The sequence below is a fragment of the Paramisgurnus dabryanus genome, chromosome 17 (genome assembly GCF_030506205.2).
Source record: "Paramisgurnus dabryanus chromosome 17, PD_genome_1.1, whole genome shotgun sequence".
Taxonomy (NCBI): Eukaryota; Metazoa; Chordata; class Actinopteri; order Cypriniformes; family Cobitidae; genus Paramisgurnus; species Paramisgurnus dabryanus.
Window position 1 is genome coordinate 12899614 of NC_133353.1, and position 24726 is coordinate 12924339.

General features: G+C 39.1%; 1 protein-coding gene across 2 annotated transcripts in view; it reads left to right on the top strand.

The window, feature by feature from the left end:
- Nucleotides 1-24726, top strand: part of ltbp1 (latent transforming growth factor beta binding protein 1) — a 122029-nt gene that overhangs the window by 44865 nt on the left and 52438 nt on the right. For both annotated transcript variants that reach the window (XM_065245005.2, XM_065245006.2), the window contains exons 5-9: nucleotides 5268-5435; nucleotides 15691-15894; nucleotides 17877-18148; nucleotides 19109-19211; nucleotides 24223-24300. In XM_065245005.2, the coding sequence (XP_065101077.2) occupies nucleotides 5268-5435; nucleotides 15691-15894; nucleotides 17877-18148; nucleotides 19109-19211; nucleotides 24223-24300 (825 nt within the window). The remainder of the gene's footprint in view (nucleotides 1-5267; nucleotides 5436-15690; nucleotides 15895-17876; nucleotides 18149-19108; nucleotides 19212-24222; nucleotides 24301-24726) is intronic.

Here is a 24726-nt window from a genome sequence, read left to right on the forward strand (position 1 = left end):
AGATACAGTAGTTATGTGAATGAAGGGACAGGGATGGCAGAACTAATGTGTGGCATGACATCCATTATTCCAGTTCTGGTCGCTGCAGACAGGCAGCATTACACAACTATGGAGAAATTGTGCGAAGACAGACAGTGGGTGGAGCTTCAGGCCTTGAAGGAGTGTTTATTGTAAAATGATTTGGGTTCTTTGACATGGAAATATTTATAATTAAAAGATCTAAAAAATAAAAAGCTTCAGTTCATGTTATACTATAAACATTTACAGTAAAGAAACATGTGGTATTTGGTGATCATTAGTAAATGTAGAGAAAAAAGTAAAGAATATAAATGTGTCCAAGACCAATTTTCTCATCCTCCGCAACAATTTTCAATCATTGTTTAAGCCCTCAAGGAACTAACATTTTTTTAAAAATGTTGAAAGGGACATAATTGTCAAGATGGCTCCCAGGTAAGCACTTTTTATTTTTTCTCTCCAGATAAAAGTTGAAATTTAGTTTGTCATAGTACCTAGACAAAATTTTAGTTCTCAGTACCGAAACATGAGTTTGTAAATGCATATATTCAATGTAATATCATATTGCGGTAATTATAATTTTTGATAATGATAATCTAAAAAATGTAAATAACTCGAAATAAGTTTTAAATCCTCTAAAAATAATGGTTATAGTAAGTTCAGACCTTAATCTTATATGTGCAAAAAAATTGGCCTCAATGGTGGACACCTTCTGATGCTGGACACCTTCTAAATCTGGATTTCGTGAGAATCACCCGCTCGCGTTTGCCAGATACTCGTATAATATCATGCGTAATCAGAGTTTACTGTTAAAGCAACACTAAAGAGTTATTGCTCTTTGCTCCCCCTACAGGTTAGACGCGTAATTGTTCATTAGCACTGTCGTAAATACTGCAGCATAGCTGGCTCTGATTGGATTGTAGGTCTGCCGTAAAGCAAGTTTTTGTAGTTTTCACTCGAACTACAGGACCACTACCCGACGGTTGGAAACTTCTTTAGTGCGGTTTTGGATGCAAAGCGAATGTGAAAGTGCCATTCACCCTGTTTTAAGTGGATGAACCACTGAAACTTTTTTGGAAACGTTATTTTAAGGTAAAAAAAACTCTTTGGTGTTGCTTTAAGGGAGTGTCTTGCGGGTATTTTGTGAACGTCACTTTTATCATAAATGGTTTTGATGCGTGTGCAGCAGGCACTTATTTTGACAAAACACGTGATGCACATGGTTTACATGACGCAACAAACACATATTTTGAAAACGCAAACAACACACATGACACTCCGAACACTTATTTTGAATTAGCGCCCCTGTCAACACTGAACTGAATGTCTGAGACGTGCTGTCAGAATTAGCGCCTTCTCACAGGTTGTTACCCATCCATTGGTTGAAACAGCCCAGCATTGGGTAATTTTTATCCAAGCTGTGTGATCTGTCCAATATTTACCCAGCATGTTAAAGTGTAAAATTTGTACAAAAAATGAATGATTATTCGTAAAGGAAGCACGAATGAAACCCCACTGCAAACACATTGTGTTGGTTCTGACATTTACACGTGCCTTCTCTGTAGTTCTAGTGGCTATGTACATACAGGTGCTATTGATGGAAGGAGGTTCTGGTTGGGATCTCTGTGGATTAATGCACTGATCATCCCTGCCTTTCAATCTACCATTACTCTGATCTGCATAAATACCTGACATCCATCCCACACAACTACAGTATGCATTCACATCAAAGAGACAGGTTTCTAGAGGAGAGATGTGTAACCGCAGAGATGCGATCTAAGGGATGGGCGACGCCAATGCTAGGGGAGGTGGTTGTAATGTCACAACAGCCCTGACTGCTCTGTAGAATGTAGCCAAAGCCTTAATACTAGCACAAGGAGGAGTCCGTGGGGTATTTGGTAACTGTTTTTGCACAGTTTTGCGGTTTTACATGCTGTTTCTCGTTGCTTTGAAACTCGGCCAAACCACACGCTGACTGGGTGTCTAATCAAACAACCCGTTTAGAGGGAGACAGACTTTTACATATCACATTACATCAGTGGGTCTTAAGAGAAAAGCATCTGATTGACTTACCATTGACCTGTTGCAATGCAGTTTTGGTTGAATTTGTAGATAAGCATAAGGAGGGATTGAAAAGTTAGAGATTGATAGATAGCCATTATACAGTATGTATTACCCCAGAAAATCATTTAAAACTTTTCTGTCAAGTCCTGAATATACTTTGGGGGCAAACTTGAGAATTTTAATCTAAGCTAAGCTCCCATCAATTGACAGTAGTAGGGTAAAGAGTAGTCTGTACCAATGGTAATTTTATGCAAATCTGATAAACACAGTGTACTGTATAGTATGTCATGCCTTAAGTAGCCAAGCAAACGTTCGTGTGTGTGGTTAGACTAGTTTCTCAATGTCTTGGCACCCGGTGAGGTTTATTCCACACCAGAGAAGACCTGTCAGCAGCCCAGTGTGTGTGTGTGGCACGTCTGGTAAATTCATTTGTCTTCTGTCATCTACTTCTCACTATGTTGTTGCATATTCTGGGATTGGTGTGTGTTTCAACACCCCCATACTAGTGTTAGGCAAAAAACATAGATTCTGTGATTTTAATTGATCTTCAATGTACAAAACAATATCGATTGGTAAATTGCTGAATCGATTTTTAAAGCATCAATATATACAATTTTTGTAATAAAAATCCAAAAAACGATTGCACAAGTTGCACTTACATTATCCCAAAAGTTCCCAAGGATTTGTAAATCCAGAGAAATTCCTATTTAAAATAATGTCTCGTCCCTGGTCTCCCTTGTAATTGTCGCCCTTTTAGTGCAGTGGTTCCCAAACTTTTTCAGCATGCGGCCCCCCTTGTGTACGATGCATTCCTTCGCGGCCCTGCAAAGAAAATTTGTGACAAAAAAACTGTTCTAAAACTCAACATTTTAATTAAAAAAACATTAAATTATACAAAAAAGTAGTGCTTTTGGTTAGTAGCCTTATTTTTTAGGTTTAATTACACAGAATTCATGACAAATTAATGTATTTCATAAAATGTCATAAAACTGGGGCCCCCCTGACACCATCTCGCGGCCCCCAGTTTGAAAACCACTGTTTTAGTGAATTAATACCTGCTCTATCCTCAGTTTAAGTGCATCCGAAGACCGCGCAGCAAGCCACATCCCAAGGTTTCAGACAGCCAGTGGCGGCTCGTGACTGCTCATCCGAGGGGCGCTAATTCAAAATAAGTGTTCGGAGTGTCGTGTGTGTTGCTTGCGCTTTCAAAATATGTGTTTGTTGCGTCATGTGAACCATGTGCATCACGTGTTTTGTCAAAATAAGTGCCTGATGCACACTTGTCAAAACCGTTTATGATAAAAGAGACGCTCACGTTCACAAAATACACGCAAGACACTCCCTTAACAGTAAACTCTTATTATACATTATGCGAGTATCTGGCAAACGCGAGCGTCTCTTTTATCATAAACCCTTTAGAGGCATCTGCAGCAGGCACTTATTTTGACAAGACACGTGATACACACAGGATCTCTCGACACGCAGAACACATATTTTGAAATAAAGAACCACACACATGACGGGCTACATACATGTTGGGACGAACTTCGCATTGAGCGCCCTCGAAAAAAGAAGTCACCGGCCCGCACTGCAGACAGCGCCCAAATACTGGGTTCATGTTTCCTTGCGTTTGAACAAACACATTTACACAAAATGATTTTAAAATGGCACGATTATTGTAAATGTAGTCTGTGTGTAAATGTGAACAATTCAGAAAGTAAACGCATGTGTAACAGTATATTAGATCCATGCATTACATGTAAGTCTTAAAGTGACAGCACACCAAATAAATCCCATGTTTGCAAAACGAAACTTTTTAATGACGTATTGAAAACAAATCGATATTGGACTGAATCAAAATGCCAAATTGGTCGTGACACGCAGCCCTACCTCATTCACATACTCACTTACACACAGAAGACATAACTAATTTACTTAAGTCAGTCAATACATGGTTGTACTATAGGGGTGTATGGTACTATACAGTATAACTGATATCTGTGTTTTGTCTGCGGTGACATCGTTTGATCTTGGTCTTTAATGGATTTGTGTTACATGATGTGGGGTTCATTTTGAGTGAACCTGGCATGTCTGGATGACACCAAACCAGATAAAAGTGATTCTGTCATCATTTGGTTTACATGTGAATGAATTTGTATTTTGCGTTCACGTTTGCGTCTCATAAAATAAAGTCAAGCTGGGTTAAAAAAAAAAGGGTTACTAAATGATGGCTGAATGTTCATTTTTATGGGAATAGTTCCTTTAACAAGATGTCATTATAGATGATTGATGGAGGGTGAATGATAGAGGAGGCATGCAGAAAATCAGACAAGCAGACGATTAATCAAACACCGAGAGAGAGCGAGAGACAGAAAGCCAGAAAGGTCTACAGATGCCCCTGCGTGTTAACTGCCTGGAAAATATTTGGTGAGACGGTAATGCCAGGAGTTTAATCAGACTATAATGTAAATCACACACACAATAATAGCCTGTAATTAACCGGGGAGAGAAAAACAGGAGAAGAGAAAACGTCGAGGAGGAAAATAAAAAAGAAACAACATGGTAAGCTTACTCTCACAAAGTTTGGTGGAAGTGACATCATAAAGGCTATTTTAGGCTATTTGTTTTCCCTGCAGTTTTCAGATGGAGGTGTGAAGTCAGTTTATGCTGGTAAGAGGAGGAGATGTCTGGAAAGACAAGGAGGTTGGAAGTGAGATAGAAGGGAAGCACAGAAGTGAGATGGGACAAGCTGGCATGCAGATTTTTGTCGTTGCGTAGGGTTTGAAGTTGTGCAGCCACATTTGAATATTGCACGAAGGACTGGGGCTGATCCCAAAGTTTATTTTTTTTCTAGTCACCTCCACAGACTGAGATATCGGAACAAAGTCTGTGAAAAGTAGAGGATAGATGAAACATGAATCATACAGTCACAGGGGAACACGTAGAAAAGACCAAGTGAAGACAAGACAACAGAAACACTTTTTTCCCGTCTCCAGCCTCCCTCTCTCACTCTCTCGCTCGCTCTCTCCTCTTACTCTCTTAAGGCTGAACTCCTGAGCTGTTCTGTCAGACACTGCCTACGAGAGTGAGGGAAAGTCGTTCGAAGTCGTTCATGTAAACCATGCCATCCAGACTGACGTATTTTTCTCTTCTTTCTCTGCTGATGTCTGTGCTTTGCCGGCCCGCAGTGGGAAATCAAACCGGCCGGATCAAAGTGGTCTTCACACCAACTATCTGCAAGATGACCTGCATTAACGGGCGCTGTCAGAACAGCTGCGAGCCGGGCAACACCACCACCATCATCAGTGAGAACGGGCACGCCACGGACACGCTCACCGCTCCCAACTTCAGAGTCGGTGAGTGACATCGTCTCCCGCTCTTTACTCATAGTGCATTGTGGGAAGACTGGGCTTCAGCCCAAGTGTGTTGTGAGATGCAATGTGTTTTCATTTACGGAGTTACTTGTATATTTCTTCATAATTTCTTCACTGGACTTCACTTCTTCACTTGTGTTTGCTGAATACTGAACTGAGAACAGCTGGCCCTGGGCCTGTTACATCATGTCCAGCCTCAGACAGGTCTATAATTATGGCTGGTGTTTGGATGTGTTTCTAGTCGTAGTTCGAGGGAGTTTTCACTTGCCTGGCAGATATTGCGGAAAAGTTTAAGATGCTTTAGACCGTCAAAAAAAACCTACAGAAGTGGTCATTTTTGCTTATTTTACAGTGCTCTTAATCTTGAGTGCTCATATTGTAATGACACAGCAAACATCTTCCCACATTTCAAGCACATATTTTTGTAGCTTGTTTATCTGAAAAGAGCAGAATGGCTTTCCTATACAGTTTTTAGCTGTGTAATCCATGTTAAGTCACAAGCTTAACTAGGTGCTAATGATATCACAGCTTGGTACTTGGGGTCCCTTAGGGTCTCCAACACTTTATTACTCCTAAATGGGGCTTGGTATACTCTAAAAAAACAAACGGTGCTATATAGCACCAAAACAATTGCTTTGGATCGTAACGATAGAAGAACCATTTTAGTGCCATATAGCACCGGTGAAGAACCAGTGAAGCACCAGTGAAGCACCAGTGAAGCACCAGTGTAGAACCATATAGGGGCCATATAGCACCACATATGGTTCTACATAGCACTATATGGTTCTACACAGGTGCTTCACTGGTGCTTCACTGGTTCTTCACCGGTGCTATATGGCACTAAAAATGGTTCTTCTATCGTTACGATCCAAAGCAACTGTTTTGGTGCTATATAGCACCGTTTGTTTTTTAGAGTGTCATAACATTAATATTATAGGTATAGTTTATATTCTGGCAGTAGTGTTATCATTTTGGTACCCATGTGCTGTGACTTTTTTGAGTCATACTGTATGTGGATGCTCATGTGGTTTGTGATTAGACTGGATTAGACTGAATGCTCACTTGGGGAGACATTCATGTAGACACAGTTGGTTTGTAAAATGTAAAGGGTGTGATAAACATTTGTGCATAAAACTTGTCTATATGTTCAACCAAAAGTACTGATGAGGAAAGCATACAGTAAGTGGTATTGATATTGATATCAATAATAAAGACATTTTACTTGAATGGATGTCTACCAGTAAAAGTTTGGTATTGTGACAACCCTAGTGGTTACATAATGCCACTTTCAAATCAAATTACACTGCGGACACAAGGGGAGCATTCAGCTTGGTCTGGCACACTGAAGATTGTTTTCATCAGTGGGTTTTGTCGTATGTACACAGCAGCTACAGATATTCCATATAAGAGGGTCAGGAAAGCTCAGAGGAGTAAGCGTTCTGACAGACGCTCCTGCGGATGGCCAGAATAGACGTAATTTAAACAGAGGTTGCGCTTGGTGCTAAGATCTCATTCTCTCTCTCTCCATCAAGTCATTTGTCTGAATGAGGTGAACGTCTGGAGTGGGTGAGTGTGTGAGGCCTTATAAGGAACGTAGAACGGCGTCTTAGCTCTGATCCAGACACAGCTGGGAGAGATTGCAGGCCGAGCTCCAGCAGTGTGGAGACTGGAGACGCACACACACATACTCATTAGAGTTGGATCGATACCAAAGGTTTGGCTGTGTAACAATATAAACCTCTGGTACCTCGGTATTGATAGTGAATTGATACTTTATGCAGCAAATAAAAGCCTTGTGCAAGCAATCAATAGATCAATTGGCTGTCTTATAAAATTACCAAGGTATTACCACAGTAAAAATCAATATGCAGATTAATGATCATTTAATGTAATTACATTGTAGGTGTAATCTATTACAGTAATGCATAAGATTTTCTATGTTCTTTGTAGTTTGATTTGTTTATTTCTCCATCACTTCTACTCTAAGGGGGTCAAAATCATTGTCAAAGCACACAAACTGTATTCTTACTTTTTCAGTATTATATTTATAAGCTGCTACCCAAACTGTATACCTTAGTTACTGGGTAAAATCTTAATTCTGTGAGAGTTCTGGTCGATCAACCCTTTATTTCCTTTTCTCTGTGTATAAACAATTTAAAAGCAATTTGTTGATGACAGCAAGTGGAAAAGATGGATGTCATGATCAATGTCCCAGGACTGTAAAGTATATGTTGAGGACATTAGCACGGTGGCCTATGGCCCGAGATTGCTAGGATCAGCTCCAGAAAACAAGAGATGGTCCTCACTGCAGAACACGAAATCCAGGGGGCGGGGTTGGATCTAGATGCAACTCCTCCCACTTTATATACTTTGTTCCGCCAAATGAACCGTTGCGTTGTTGCAGCCCACAATAAATTGCAACCTGTTGTCGCCAACATTTGCTCTTATCAGTTTAAGTCTATGTTTGATTAATAATATAGTCGAGAAAGATTCATCATTTAGAAAGTATCACAGTTGGGTGTGAGGGGATGTAAGGGACACGTTCCTGACAGTGCGATATCACTGAAGTGATTTTTTGTACATTATCCCACTTATTACACAGCTATTCCTATACAAGAACAATAAAAACACAAATTTATTTGATATCTTTTATTAGCACATTAAAAAAAAAAGTAAACCATCTGCTGTTTCCTAATGGCTGTAAGCAAAGACGCGTTAAAACAAGTAAATACAAGATAAGCATTCAATTTATTAATTTCTAAATAACATAAATAATTATAGCATGTTTATACTTTATACAATTCATAGGTCTTAAACTGCATGTGGTAAGATTACTCGTAACATTATAGCAAAAAACTTACATTTTACCTTAAAGGCGCTACTTTTATTGTAGTCATAAGTAAAGTTTGTTTTTATGTCAAAAAAATTACTTAATTTAGTTATGACTTAATGCGGAAATGGTAACGCAACAACACGTGTATGACGTGTCTTGTGGTAAAACTGCCGACCAATCAAAATTCAGTGGGAAGAGATCTCTGGATCTGAATCCAACCCCTGCCCCCTGGATCTGGATCCAACCCCGCCCCCTGGATGTTGTGTTCTGCAGTGAGGCGTTACTGGAAAACAAGCTGATTTGGATTTGCTAGTCAGTGCTGGGTTAACAGTGATGTTTTGATTTAGACGTCTATGTCCAAACGAAAAGAAGCTGCATCTATCTGCAAACTTCCCCTACGTCCCAATCTGCATACTATCTATCCTAAATAGTATTTGAAATTAAAATTGGTATGTCCTAGAGGTGGGCAAAAAATCGCCCGAGATTCTCATGCGTGTCTCATCAGTAAAGCCGGTTCGGTGATTAGTAGTAAATCGCCATCACCTGCTTTCAGATGGAGCGGCATTTACTACACAGAGCTGTATTTCACCAAGCAGCTAGACAAAATCACGTTCATAATCAAAGACGATCTTCCGCTATTTTGCCTAGCTTTTGGTGAAATATGGCTCTGTGTAGTAAATGCCGCTCCATCTGAAAGCAGGTGATAGCGGTTTACTACAAATCACCGAAAAATGGCTTTACTGATGAGACACGCATGAGAATCAGAGAATCACAGATGGGGTTTTTTCGCCAGCTCTAGTATGTCCCAAATCAAAGAATGTTGCAATTAGCATCCATAAAGTTCCCGGATGGTCCACTGTTTTAAGTAAAAATTTGAAGTGTAGATCCATGGACACTCAAACGGCTGATATTACCCACAACTCAACACGAGAGGGTGGAGTTTAGTTGTGCTACATATAATTAACTAATTAAATAAATGATGTATCACTGAAACAATAAATTTAATTACAGAGTAAATATTACATGACAAGTTATGAATGAAGAAATGCTTAAAAGGCAAAGATGAGTTGTTGTCAGCTGTTGGGGACACAGAACCCAGATGCAGACAGCTCTTAAGCGAAAGAGTTTATTAAATAACAAAAACACTCTTGAGGGGGCAGGGTCAAGACAGAAGAGCACGAGGTATCAAGGCCATGTGACTCTCCACACATAAACAACAAGACAACAATAAGGGCTGCCATGATCCTATAGACCTTTTGCGTGTTTGCAAACAGAGATGACGTTTTGTTTGTGTGCGGAGCTCAACTGGTGGCAGAAAGTGACAGCTCGGCAATAGCGGTGTGAAGTGTTTTAGCGTTAAACTGTGATTTTTAACTATTCAGTGTTCTTTCGAAGTCTGTTGTCTCCCCTATGTTTCTCTTTAGTGTAATGTTTCTTATAGCGTTTTCACCATGTTACGTTTATTTTTTAGATAAATTAAAAGATTAAATAGCTTGGCTATATGTGTACATGTATGTAATGTATAGTTCTTTATTGGTAAATCAATTAATTTTACAGTATGAATCGCTAAAGTACATACACTCACCTAAAGGATTTTAGGAACACCATACTAATACTGTGTTGGAACCCCTTTCACATTCAGAACTGCTTTAATTATATGTGGCATTGATTCAACAAGGTGCTGAAAGCATTCTTTAGAAATGTTGGCCCATATTGAGAGGATAGCATCTTGCAGTTGATGGAGATTTGTGGGATGCACATCCAGGGCATGAAGCTCCCATTCCACCACATCCCAAAGATGCTCTATTGGGTTGAGATCTGGTGACTGTGGGGGCCATTTTAGTACAGTGAACTCATTGTCATTTTCAAGAAACCAATTTGAAATGATTCAAGCTTTGTGCCATGGTGCATTATCCTGCTGGAAGCAGCCATCAGAGGATGGGTACATGGTGGTCATAAAGGGATGGACATGGTCAGAAGCAATGCTTAGGTAGGCCGTGGCATTTAAACGTTCCCAATTGGCACTAAGGGGCCTAAAGTGTGCCAATAAAACATCCCCCACACCATTACACCACCACCAGCAGCCTGCACAGTGGTAATAAGGCATGATGGATCCATGTTCTCATTCTGTTTACGCCAAATTCTGACTCTACCATCTGAAAGTCTCAACAGAAATTAAGACTCATCAGATCAGGCAAAATTTTTTCAAGTCTCCAACTGTCCAATTTTGTTGAGCTCATGCAAATTCTAGCCTCTTTTTCCTATTTGTAGTGGAGATGAGTGGTACCCTTTGGGGTCTTCTGCTGTTGTATCCCATCTGCCTCAAGGTTGTGAGTGTTGTGGCTTCACAAAATGCTTTGCTGCATACCTCGGTTGTAACAAGTGGTTATTTCAGTCAAAGTTGCTCTACTATCAGCTTGAATCAGTCGGCCCATTCTCCTCAGACCTCTAGCATCAAGAAGGCATTTTTGCCCACAGGACTGCCGCATACTGAATGTTTTTCCCTTTTCACACCATTCTTTGTAAACCCTAGAAATGGTTGTGAGTGAAAATCCCAATAACTGAGCAGATTGTGAAATACTCAGACCGGCCCGTCTGGCACCAAAAACCAAGCCACGCTTAAAATTGCTTAAATCACCTTTCTTTCCCATTCTGACGTTCAGTTTGGGGTTCAGGAGATTGTCTTGACCAGGACCACACCCCTAAATGCATTGAAGCAACTGCCATGTAATTGGTTGATTAGATAATTGCATTAATGAGAAATTGAACAGGTGTTCCTAATAATCCTTTAGGTAAGTGTATAAAAGCAATACTATCATGTATTCTATATAATATCATTTATTAAATATTTCATTATTTTCCTGTTTTCTATTATTTCTTCCTTATATTTATAGCCTACGTGTTTGCTCTAAAACTATTATGTTTACATACAAATTAATTTGGATAGGCCTGTTTATATATTAATAACACTTTTACATCATGTGTGTGTGTGTGCTATATTTATATATTTATTAAGTATGTAAACATCATAATTTTAGAACAAACAGGAAGAAGACATAGGCTAAGATATAAGGTAAAAATAAGTAATAGAAAACGGAAAAATTATGAAATATTTAATTTATGGTGATATTATTAATATTATGAACTCATTTAAATCTTTAATCCTTCTAAATCAATTATAAACTTAACGTGATGAAAACGCAAAAAAAAACACATAGAGGGAACAGACTTTTAATTATGTTCTATTCTAATTATTTAAAAAAAATTCCAAATGATTTCATCACTCCAGTCTGTCCGTTTAAGGGCTTATTGCAACCATAAACACGTACGTTTATCTTCAAATGGTGTCTTCGATGACGGTATACTATAAAAATGAAGGTAGTCTTTTTTTGCCATTCCTATTCTGACCCTTAACAGCACAAGAAGACATTTTCTAGTGAGTTATATTGTTCGTTTTACTTGTGTCTAATTCATTTCCACTGTTTTTCTGCCACCACATTGCGCGCAGCAGCTTTCAGTGACGTAACTGTGAGGTCTAGTTGCAAAAGGTCGATTTCCTCATTAAAAGAAGGCACAATGGGTTCTTGCACCGACGAAAGTGACTTAATATTTAATATTACCAAGATGCGTGATGATGCAGCATGACGTTTAAACATCTTTATTATGCAAGTCAATTCAACCTACCTTTTAAAGTTCTGACTTGTTAAGTTAATACAATATCATTTTTTTACAGTGTTAATATGAAGGGGGGAGATCACACCGGTCAGTATGACCTCTCTAGTCTCACCTTCCAGTAAAAATGCCAATCTTAATCCATTAAAGAATGATATCCTCTGGGGGAGGGACTTTGCACATTCGCATATATGGCTTTGCAGACTTCCTTAAAAAGACTTGAATGTACCTGACGTTGTAAACACAACTTACCGGCTCGTAAATACGGACAATACAGGAGGACTTGAACGCTTCATAAAACAGGATTATAAAGTGTATAAAAAGTTGTGAATAGTCGGAACATCATTTTTGGAATACGCTTACACATACAAAATAAACAAAAGATAATGAATCATCCATAAGTTATTGTTGAGGAGAGAAAAACCCCTGAAGCTTATTTTGGGGTTTGGCACAAGATTACCAGTAAATAAATTTACAAAATGTTTTCTGACATTTCAGTCTTTCCACCCAGAAATCTTAAGCTTTAATTTTCACAGTTGTGCTATCCTAATGTTTATTCCACCAGAGTTATTCGACAAAGTATAAAAACTGGGCCAAGCAGCCACAGTCTCCCCTGCTGAAGTCTTTACTGCCAGGCCTCTCATTAGAGCAGCTTCCAGCTGTCAGCCTATCTGTTTGTTTCTGTGTATGTGTTTGTACTTCTGTAGTAAAACCACACTTGACAACTGAAAATCCTCTCATCATATATATCTCTCGTATAGTTTTTTTTCACCCAATAAACTATGTAAAAGCAGTCGTGTTTGTGTGAGTGAAAGTTAATGATCTGGGACTGGGTTTGGGTGGCATTCTGCTCTTGCTTGATGACTTTACCACATTTCACTTGTTTACTGTTATTCAGTGCTTTGCCTCTTTTCCAGTTTCTACTTAGACACCATATTCCTAGATTTTCCACTAGAGTTGGAATGGAGAGAATATGGAAATGGGTAAATTATGGTTTTGTGAGACTGTATGTATTTATATAAATGCATGGGCAGTAAAAGAGATTGAATCTGAGATAATGTACTGTGTTTGTATGCATTCTTTGGTAAATGTGGGGTTCTTAAGCTATAGGCCCCTATCTTGCACCCAGCGCAATTGACTTTGTCAGTGACGCATTTATCATTCGTATTTTGCACCGGCGCACAGCGGGATTTTCCTCCACAGACGCACGTCGGCAAACTAGGGAATAAACTTGCGTTCCCTTGGCGGTTCAGCGCAAAAAAGGAGGCGTGTTGCGGCGCAAACCATCCCTGATGCTATTTTGCAGTTTCAAAAAACAATTGCGCCACTGACCAAAAAAAACTAGTTTAAAGTCAGTGGCGCTATGCGCGTGGTTCATTATGCTATTTTAAGGGCGCATGCTTGACCATAATGTATAGCGTGCACAACGCGCACACACTTTGCTTATCTAATCTACACAGATGCAACAGTTATTTTTGCAAATCATAAATTGTTACAATAAAAAATATTAACACATTAGATAAGGGGAATCATAGTGGTGAGCATTGTGGTGATATTTTTATTTATTGTGTGGCTGCGTTAAAAAAATTCTCATGCAAATAACGATTAAAATATTTTCATAAGAAACCTTAATGTATATGAACTTGATTTGTAAGAGTACTTTGGGGTTTGACCTTGCTTGCGTTTCTGGGATCCGATTTCAAAGCCCCCAAACCCTTTCAGCAGTGAGGGTGGACGCAGCGATGTCCTCTGCTGGCGTCAGGTCATGTGTGGAGGCAGATCCACCTCCCGTTACACGGCGTGCCCGATTTATGCTGGCAAGCTTGGGATTCCCCCGTCTCCTGACATCATTGTAGCGCTTGGCGCAACGATGGGGATGCCAGCTGATGAGACAATTGTGGCTATTTCCTCTCACGCCTGTTTAACCTACGCTGATTTGGGCGGCCTTCTCCTATCCCCATACAAAACAACTTCTCTGTCTTTGACTGCTCTTACAAGAACGTAGGTCTCCTCGGCTGTGAACCGCTCCTGGCGTGCGCCTGGTAAATCCGTCATAATAATAGCAACCCGCCATGGAACTTGCGCCCTTGCGTTTAAAGGGAATGTTGGATAGCGTTCTGATTGGTTTATTTGACGTTACGCCCAAACCACACCTATGAATAATGAACCTACTTCAGACCAACCCCTTATTGATTTGCGCCTGGCGCAAGAGTTATTTCTCCCGCCGGGAAAATAGCAACAGCGCCCAAGATCAGCCCACAAAGTCACTTGCGCATTGCGCTTCGCACTTGCATTTCAGATCGTTAAAATAGGGCCCTTTAGTCTGGTTTAAGGGTTTGCCGATCCGAAATTCAGTATCAATATTAGCGAAAATGGCAGGATCGGATATTGTAGAAGTCGGGGAGTACAATCTGATCTGATACCAACACAAACCTGTACTGTCATGGTAACTTGGCATAAAGCGAACTTGCTGAGCAACATGATTTGCACAAAGTTGCACTGTAAATTGCCCAAAGTTACACCTTTAATTTTATTTTACATTTTTGTGCTGACTAACTAAAAATGTTGCCACTAGTCTATTTGAAACATTAAAATAAAAATTAAGCAGCAGTGTTGCACAATGTTTTATTGGGGCTTGAATTTGCACAGTAAAATGTTCTGTGGCTCTGTTTAAGCTTTTTGTAGGGCTAACAAATGTATTATTTGCAGCTTAATTGATTAAAAAGGCGATAGAGATGGTATTGGATCGGTACTGACAGATACTCAAGGTTCAGTCATCTAGTATCAGTCATCGGTATCAGATACAAAAAAGTGGTATCGGCCCAGCCCTAGTCTGGTTACAAATGTCCAAAATATGACAAAACCTCCCTTTGAGGACATCTGGAGACATTATATTAATGTTTTTATTATTAATAAATGCAAAAGATTTTCTGTTAGTGTTAAGGTTTGGGCAAGTGTGTATTCATTAATAGCTTTGTATAAAATTATAGAAGTCTGTAATGTCTGAGTTTAGATGCTGTGTGTCTGACCGCAGTAAGTAGATGCGGTTTGGAGGAAATGACATCACGTGCTAAGTGGGTGTGGTGGTCATGACAGCCATCATGTTTTATTGAGCATTTAGCCTGATGAGTTCATGATGGCTAATTAAATTGTGTGGCTTTGGGTTGGGAACTTTTTTAAACGAATATCTGTTTATGAATGGAAATGAATGAATGTCATTCATTTAGGGTCCCGTACCACAACGCAATCATACCACCATAAAATGTCAACCCTAGACATTTATTCATCTCAGCTATGCGAAAATTACACCCATTTATTATTTTAGTAGTAGTAATTCTCCAGCAGTAAATGTGAAACTCAAGTAGGATTTTGAACTTTCTGAAATATACTGTAAGCGAAAAAGAAAGTGGAAGATGTTTTTATGGCAGCATGAGCCATCACCATAATTACATGTTGTGGTGGAAATGTGTCACTCAAAACTGTCATCACAGGCCACTTTAAAGTTCCTCAATAGGAAGCACACTAATATGGGAAACACACACATACTTAAGCAAAAAGCTGGGAATATCTAAACTGATGAAAAGTTTGTTTATCCAGCTGTGCGTGTATGATTGTGTTTGTAATAAATTGTATGCGTCTCTCTAAACAAGAAGTGGTTGTTGAATTATATTCCACAGTGTCATGGGATATGTTTGTGATGACACATTTACTTTCTGTGTTTGTGTGTTTTAGTTGTTTGCCATTTACCCTGCATGAATGGAGGAAAATGCAGTGCTCGGGACAAGTGCCAGTGCCCACCCAACTTTACCGGGAAATTCTGCCAAATGCTAAATCCCAACGGTCACCAGGGGCAACAGACAGTGGTAAATGGGCAGAAGACACATGTCCACTCAACACACACTCTTCCCCTAACCTATGGCACTGGACAAAACCAAGGTAAGTTTCCTAAAATGTATGTTTTGATTTATCTCACAATTAGAAATTTGGTATTCAAAGGCTGTAGGGATAATATATCAGTATTTTCCCAGGTATATGTTATGAGACATTGTCTATATTGCTATGGTTTGAAATGTCCATCCCTCTTTGCAACCAAAGCTTTACCAGAAATGTACAATGAGGTCAGATGTTGGCATGTTGTGCAGCTATATATATTCAAACAGGGAGGAAATCCCTGTCTTTGAGTTTTATTTTTATCATACGCTGTTTTAAAAAAGGTGATTATTAATTGTATCAAATTTATAAAAGACAGATCAGCTGTAACAATTCTTTCCGAATAAACCCGAGCTCCTGGAGGCGTACCACGTGCAGAGCGAGTCACGAGCAAGCAGCACACACAAAACATTGTCCCACTATTTCTCGATAACTTATAATTCACTACATGTTTCTGCCGTTTACTTTATATGCACTTACATGTCGATTGACAACAAAACACAGACAATTGATACAGTTTTGCTTACCGCCTGTGACTCATGACCTACGTTTATCACTGTGACTGGCCCATTTCAACAAAATCCAGCATTAAAGGAAATCACCAGTTTTTCATTTTACTATGTTCTTACCTCAACTTAGAAGAATTATCTTATCTTTTTTCAATGCGTACATTTAATCTTTGTACAGCGTGTCGTGAATGTGTTAGCATTTAGCCTAGCCCCATTCATTCTTTAGGATCCAAACAGGAATTAATTTAGAAGCCACCAAACACTTCCATGTTTTCCCTATTTTAACCTGGATAAATAAACTATATCCATTGTTTCCATAAGACTGGGTTGTTTGGGAAGCTGATCAAGCTTAAATTTCCCTCACAAACAACAACATTATGCTATTCCGGTTAAAGTGCCCATATACTGTAAGGACTTCCACTGTACTTCCTGCACTGATATTGCCCATAAAAGAAACAAACCAAAATAGTTACGTATACATTTTTCATGTTTAAAACAGATTTTTGAAACTTGCGAAACTCTGGAGAAATACTTCATCACACGTCCAACTGCTTTTTTATTTGCAGTGTTAATGAGTTAGGGTTGCTGCGGTGACAGAATTTCCCCACCAGTTAATCGGCGCGTCACAAACCCGGTGATCCCGGGTGGGAGGGGCTTATAAATGCGCATGCAGACGTGCACATTTTACTTTACTTTCACTTTTGAATTACGCAACTGTTTAAATGCAGTGTCTGCGTACGCTGCGTTCAATCGTGTATGAATTTCCGTGCAATGCGAGTGCAACAGCTGGTTTAAGTGCTTTTGTCAATGTGTGCAGGTAATTCTCACAGAACCCGCCAGTCCCAAGCAGAGCAACCGGCTACTTCTCCATAAAGCGCTGCTTGAATGATGGGTTTATTATTTTTCTTGATGAAAAACACAACAACAGCGATCTCGCTTATATTAAACATCATATATGTATCTTATAACAAAAACGAGTAAGCATGCGGCTTCTGCCATCGACTGATCGGTCAGCTCGCTTCGCAAACTCTGACAGAAATAAATGAAATCTAACACCTGCTGCTCTGTGACGTGACGCGCGTTCAGCTCCGCTGAATTCAGGCAGCAGACACATTCACTTGTTAGTGTGTTTGCTCTCTCTAACGAAACTAAATGATTTAATTACACAAAAATATCAAAAAGACGGTGTGGCGGTGAGCAAGTGATCTAACCGGTGAGAGGCTGAAGCACCGGTAATCACCGTTTCACCGACTATCGCGGCAAGCCTATAATGAGCCAGAATGCATTAAATAGCATTAGACCCCCCTCCCCCCTTTAACGTTTATTCTAATTTGTAGAAAATACCGAGATATTTACTGATCTCCCCAAAATTACCATATATGACTTTTGGTCACTTTTGTCCAGCCCTAACTGGCTCTGTAAGTGCTTATTTCATGGTTTTGGAATTTAGGTGATTGTAAAGCACTCCTTTTTCTGTAGGTTTGGTGAATGTCCATGTGAAACATCCCCCAGAAGCTTCGGTTCAGATTCACCAGGTGTCTCCTGTGGACAGTAATGGGCAAGTGAAGAACTCACAGGCCAGCCACTCCTTCACTTACCACATCACCGAGTCCAGCAGTAGTCAGAGCATCCAGCACGGGCACAATCATGGCGGAGTCATTTACCCCAACCAACAAACATACCTCCAGTACCAGCCGGTGACATCCAAAAGCCAGCTGGGACGATGCTTCCAGGAGACCACTGGAATGCAGGTAAGAGAGATGATGTTTACCTCAGCTTCTTCTTAGTCTCTATCTTTTTCTCTGAGGTGTCTAGGCCTACTATGAAGGGACATTGAGCAAGATTGAACACCTGCTCTAGTCTTTCTCTATTTATGCACATCTATCTATCTACATCTATCTCCTACACTATATTTTTTATCTCTAGCTATCCCTCTTCTTATATCTCTATCTACGTCTTCCTCTGCTTATATTTCTGATCCTGTCTGTATCTATTTCTTACTCTACCTTAATTACTTTTATCTCTACCTCATATCTGCCTTAAATGACTTTTAATCTAACTATAATGAGATTTTCATTGTTCAGCTATCATTGGATTATAAATGGTAGAACATAAGAAGGCAAAAATGAAAAGTGTGATTGGACACCATCCAAAACATTGTGATAAGAAGAGAACTGCAGGTCAAATTCTCAAAAGTTTTAACTTTGTTCTTGTTTTCTTTGTCAAAGAACAGCCATTTGTCTTCTGTTCCCATAGTTGTTCATCCATCAAGTTATTATTATCAGGTTAACCTCAATCTAAGTCTTGTGTGTTTACTTTCTCTAATAGTAAAGTGCCTTGGCTGTGTTTGCACCCATTCAGACTTAATTTGCGACGTTGTCTTGTCTTGTCAGAAGAGAGGAAGGCAAGGGAGATCTTGCCTTTTGGTAATGGCACTGTCGGCAGTTGTTTGCATGTGTCACATTGCTGTCTCTCAGAGTGCTTTTAGGTTCGTTGTTAGTTCTGCAGATTAGATTTAGCCAGGAAAAACGAATCAGTGCGTTGATCAGAGAAAATTGGGATTTGTGAAAGTTGTGCGTGAGCTGAATTATGTATGGGTCTGTGCTAAAGTGTGTAGATGTGTGTCTCATTATTTTGCAGATGAGTATCTCCCTCTTTCACTTTCAGGAACTCATTTAATTTGGATTTGATTGTGTTTTATTTCATTATAGTGTGGGAAAGCTCTGCCTGGCCTGTCTAAGCAGGATGTTTGCTGTGGGACGGTGGGCACATCATGGGGATTCCACAAATGCCAGAAATGTCCCAAAAAAACATGTAAGCCATTGTCTTACCTCTTACAGATGAACATCTCATTCACTTTTACATACAAACATCTTTTATTCACAAGCATCTTTCTCTCACATACACAAACTCTCTTTCACAGAAACATCTCTGAAACAAAAATCTCTCACACGTAAACATCTTTCACTCTGATACACAAACATCTCTCACACTCAGTTGTCACAAACAAATATCTTTCACACACAACATCTCCCACTCTCAAACACAAACATATTTCAGTCTTACACTCAAATATCTCTCACACTTGAATATCTCACTCCCACACACAAATATCTCTCATTCGCACACAAACATATCTCACTCTCAAATATCTCACACACAAATATCTCTCCCCCTCAAATATCTCACACACAAATATCTTTCACACAAACATATCCCATTCTCACACACAAACACCTTTCAGTCTTACACTCAAATACCTCTCACACTCAAAAAGCACACTCCCAATCTCAAATATCTCACAAACAAATATCTCTCACATTTGAAATATCTCACTCTCACACACAAATATCTCTCACTTCCACACACAAATATCTCTCACTTGCACGCATACATATCTCACTTTAAAAAATCTTACACACAAATATCTCTCACATTCAAACATCTTTCACTCTCACAAATAAAGATCTCTCATTATCACACAAAAACAAACAAACAAAAATATCTTCACTCTCACAAACAAATATCTCTCACACAAATATCTCTCACATTTTAAATATCTCACTCACACACACAAATATCTCACTCTCACATACAAATATCTCTCACTTCCATACACAAATATCTCAAACACAAATATCTCACTCCCACACACAAATATCTCTCACTTGCACACATACATATCTCACTCACACACAAATATCTCTCACATTCAAATATCTCACTCCCACACACAAATATCTCGCACACAAACATATCTCACTCTCAAATATCTCTTTCACTCTCACAAATAAAGATATCTCATTATCACACACAAACATCTCTCACATTAAAATATCTCACTCTCACACAAACATATCTCACTTTCACACACAAACATCTGTCACTCTCATACACAAACATCTTTCAGTCTTACACTCAAATATCTCTCACACTCAAATATCTCACTCCCACACACACATATCTCGCACACAAACATATCTCACACACAAATATCTATCACATTCAAATATCTCACTCTCACACACAAAAATCTCTCACTCTCACACACAAATATCTCTCTGCCACACACAATTATACCATGGTCTGTTTAAATACTTGATTCTGATTGGCTGGAAGGTGTGCGTTAAAACCGTTTAATGCACAGGTAGTTCCAGTCAGTTTGATTACAGTTAGAAATTATTCTGCTACTATAAACATTGGTAACCATAGTAACACAGTTACACTTGCAGAGCGAGCGAGCGAGCGAGCGAGACATAAGTGCGTCTCTCTTTAAAGTGCACAGGTTTTATTTCAGCACTACTTTATTTAAAGCGGATGGAGTGCGAGCCTTAACTTAAGAAAATGACCGTCATTTTTACCCGTCTGTTAAAAAATTACACTGTAAACATTATTTACAGCTTTAACTTGGCAAATAACCAAGGTATAAGCGGGATAATCCACGGCTAGCCATGCATTAAAGGGTTTTAATGCACTTCGCAGAGACAACCACCCTCCGCTACGCGTCGGGTGGTTCTTCGCCTCTACGTCGTGCATTAAAACCCTTTAATGCATGGCTAGCCGTGGATTATCCCTTACATATCTCACTCTCACACACAAATATCTCTCACTCTCACAGACAAATATCTCTCACACAAACATATCTCACTCTCAAATTTCTCACACACAAATATCTATCACATTCAAATATCTCACTCTCACACACAAATATCTCTCACTCTCACACACAAATATCTCTCTGCCACACACAAATATCTCACTCTCACACACAAATATCTCTCAATCTCACACACAAATATCTCACTCCCACACACAAATATCTCTCACTTGCACACAAACATATCTCACACACAAATATCTCTAATATTATCCTAGTCCCAGACTAAAATCCATGTTTAAGTTGCATTAATTTAAAAACATCTTGCATTGACATATCAAAATATATTAGTGCCGTTGTTTTGTCTCAAGATGCACACCAGTAATGTATTTTGGTAGGATATGTTTGTAAAAACTGCTTAAATGTCTTAATATAACTAAGGACTAGTCCTGATTTAATCTAAACAAATATCTCTTACATTCAAATATCTCACTCTCACAAAAATATCTTTCACTCCCACACACAAATATCTCTCTGCCACACACAAATATCTCACTCTCACACACAAATATCTCTCACTCCCACACACAAATATCTCTCACTTGCACACAAACATATCTCACTCTCAAATATATCTCACACACAAATATCTCACTCTCACACACAAATATCTCTCACTCCCACACACAAATATCTCTCACTTGCACACAAACATATCTCACTCTCAAATATATCTCACACACAAATATCTCACTCTCACACACAAATATCTCTCACTCGCACACAAACATATCTTACACACACATATCTCTCAAATTCAAACATCTCACTCTCACACAAATATCTCCACTCCCACACACAAATATCTCGCACTCGCACACAAACATATCTCACACTCACACACAAATATCTCTCACTCCCACACACAAATATCTCTCACTTGCACACAAACATATCTCACTCTCAAATATATCTCACACACACATATCTCTCACATTCAAACATCTCACTCTCACAGACAAATATCTCACTCCCACACACAAATATCTCTCACTTGCACACAAACATATTTCACTCTCATATATATCTCACATACACATATCTCTCACATTCAAACATCTCACTCTCACACAAATATCTCTCACTCCCACACACAAATATCTCTCACTCTCATATATATCTCACACACACATATCTCTCACATTCAAACATCTCACTCTCACACAAATATCTCTCACTCCCACACACAAATATCTCTCACTTGCACACAAACATATTTCACTCTCATATATATCTCACACACACATATCTCTCACATTCATGCATCTCACGCTCACACAAATATCTCTCACTCCCACACACAAATATCTCTCACTCGCACACAAACATATCTCCCACACAAATATCTCTCACTCACACACAAAAATATCTCACTCTTTCAAATATCTCTCACACAAATATCTCTCAAATTCAAATATCTCACTCTCACACACAAATATCTCTCACTTGCACACAAACATATCTCACTCTCAAATATCTCTCACATTCAAATATCTCACACACAAATATCTCTCACTCTCACATACAAATATTATCCTAGTCCCAGACTAAAATCCATGTTTAAGTTGCATTAATTTAAAAACATCTTGCATTGACATATCAAAATATATTAGTGCCATTGTTTTGTCTCAAGATGCACACCAGTAATGTATTTTGGTAGGATATGTTTGTAAAAACTGCTTAAATGTCTTAATATAACTAAGGACTAGTCCTGATTTAATCTAAACCCTGTCCGGGAGACCGCCCCACAAATAGCTCACACACAAATGTCTCTCATACACATCTGTTTCACTCTCACACAGAAGCATCTCTCTTACACAAATCTTTCACTCTCTTTCAAACATGTCTCACCCTTATAGACAAACAGCTTGCCTTGCATTGTAAAAATTAATGTAAAAAAAAACAACAATAGTTAATATACACAGTGTTCAAAGTCTATTTATTAGACTTTAGATGAGGTAAAACACTTGCAGTACATGATTTTGCAGCTCAGCCGAGAATTTTACAATAATGCAGTTCAAAAAGAGCCTGAAAGCATTATTCATCTGAGGCCCAGTAGTGATTCTTACTATCACTGAAAGTAAGAGTTGGGGTTTCGTTTTAAAACCATTTGAGCTGATGTCAAACCTCTGAGAGCCTATGACTCAACAGACACATGGTCCTAATAGAGACACAGAGAGAAGAAAGGGATGGATTCCACAGAGAAAAGGAAGGAACATAATGAGTAGGCAGACGAAAAACTAAAAGTATTTGGTTACACGCTGTGAACTTACTGACTTGCTGACTCACCTGGCACACACTGCTGCAAGTAATGACCTGGTTCCTTAAACTCGCACACATTTGCAATCACACAATAGTGATTCCTCCATGCTTAGTCACTGCTCTGAAGTCAGTTTCTCTGGAACCCTCTGGAAAGCAATCTCAGACCCCCATTCACTGAACAGCATACAGTAAATTCTTTTGAAATTCTCGGCCCATATATGGGCGTCCCTGCATTCTATGCATTCCCAGACATATCACTGACCTAAACCCCATGGATGTCACAAAATAAACATCCATGAATGTCTGAAATATTTCAGAATTGTTGTTTCAGTCTTTAAAAGCCAATTCTAAGGTTATTGCTTAACTTAAAAAGTGTTGATTCTTCAGTCCAATTATGTGTATGTTAGCTTGATTTTGAAGGCATTGAAAGCTTCATTATATATAAATGAGAGGTGCGAAGTAGATATGGAGTTTACGCTGTCTCAAAGGTCTGTTAGCAACAGCTGAAGGCAGATCCTTACTATGGCATCTAATGGAAATAGAAGCCAGGCGGGGCAGCATGGCAGTAACTGAAGCCAAGTGTTGAGGTGCGATGTAAATAAGTTTGGGGTTCATCCCCCTTTATTTCTGAAGCAGGCTTAAAATATGATGGCCAATGCTGTTATGTTCTTTTCCAAATTAGTGTTAGACTCTCGCCCTTTTTCCTCTCTCTCTCAGTCATAATGAGAGTGAAATGGCACTGGTATTTGTTTTTATTCCCATTATATTTTCCCCAAGACGAACTTACTGTACAATGTGACAATGTAAAGGTTTTCTAATTAAATTTACATTTACAGAAAGAGAACATTTGAAAGCCTTACAGTGGGCTGGTCATTTTTGCCCTTATCTTTCTCTCTTCTTCCAAAGCAATTCCTCTTCAGAGGCCAACCACCATGATTGAATGTCCTCCAGGCTACAAGAGGTTGAATGCCACCCGCTGCGTCGGTAAGAATCATGGCCTGTTTCTTGTGACAATGTATTGTGTAGGCATGCATACCATATGTTTTCACCATGAGCTGTTTTTTCTTGCATTGAACCTGTGTCCATGTTCCTCATGTTGCTATTTGTACGTGTGCAACTGTGCATCAGTTGTGTATTTTTGCACTTGGCGAAAAAGCAAAGCAAGAAAGAGCACGTTTATTTTCTCATTCTAAAGAAATGGGCCATAAAGAATGATTTTTCATCAATCAGCCAACACAGAAAGAAAGCAAGAAAGATTGAAAAATAATGGGAGACTCAAAGCAGGGTGTAAATGAATAGACAGAGCATCTGGTTGTCAATGACACACATATAATTCAGTTCATCTCCACATGCCTCTTGCCTTTGACGACTAAGACAAGAAAAGCCTCGCTCAAGAGCACCTCAGTCATT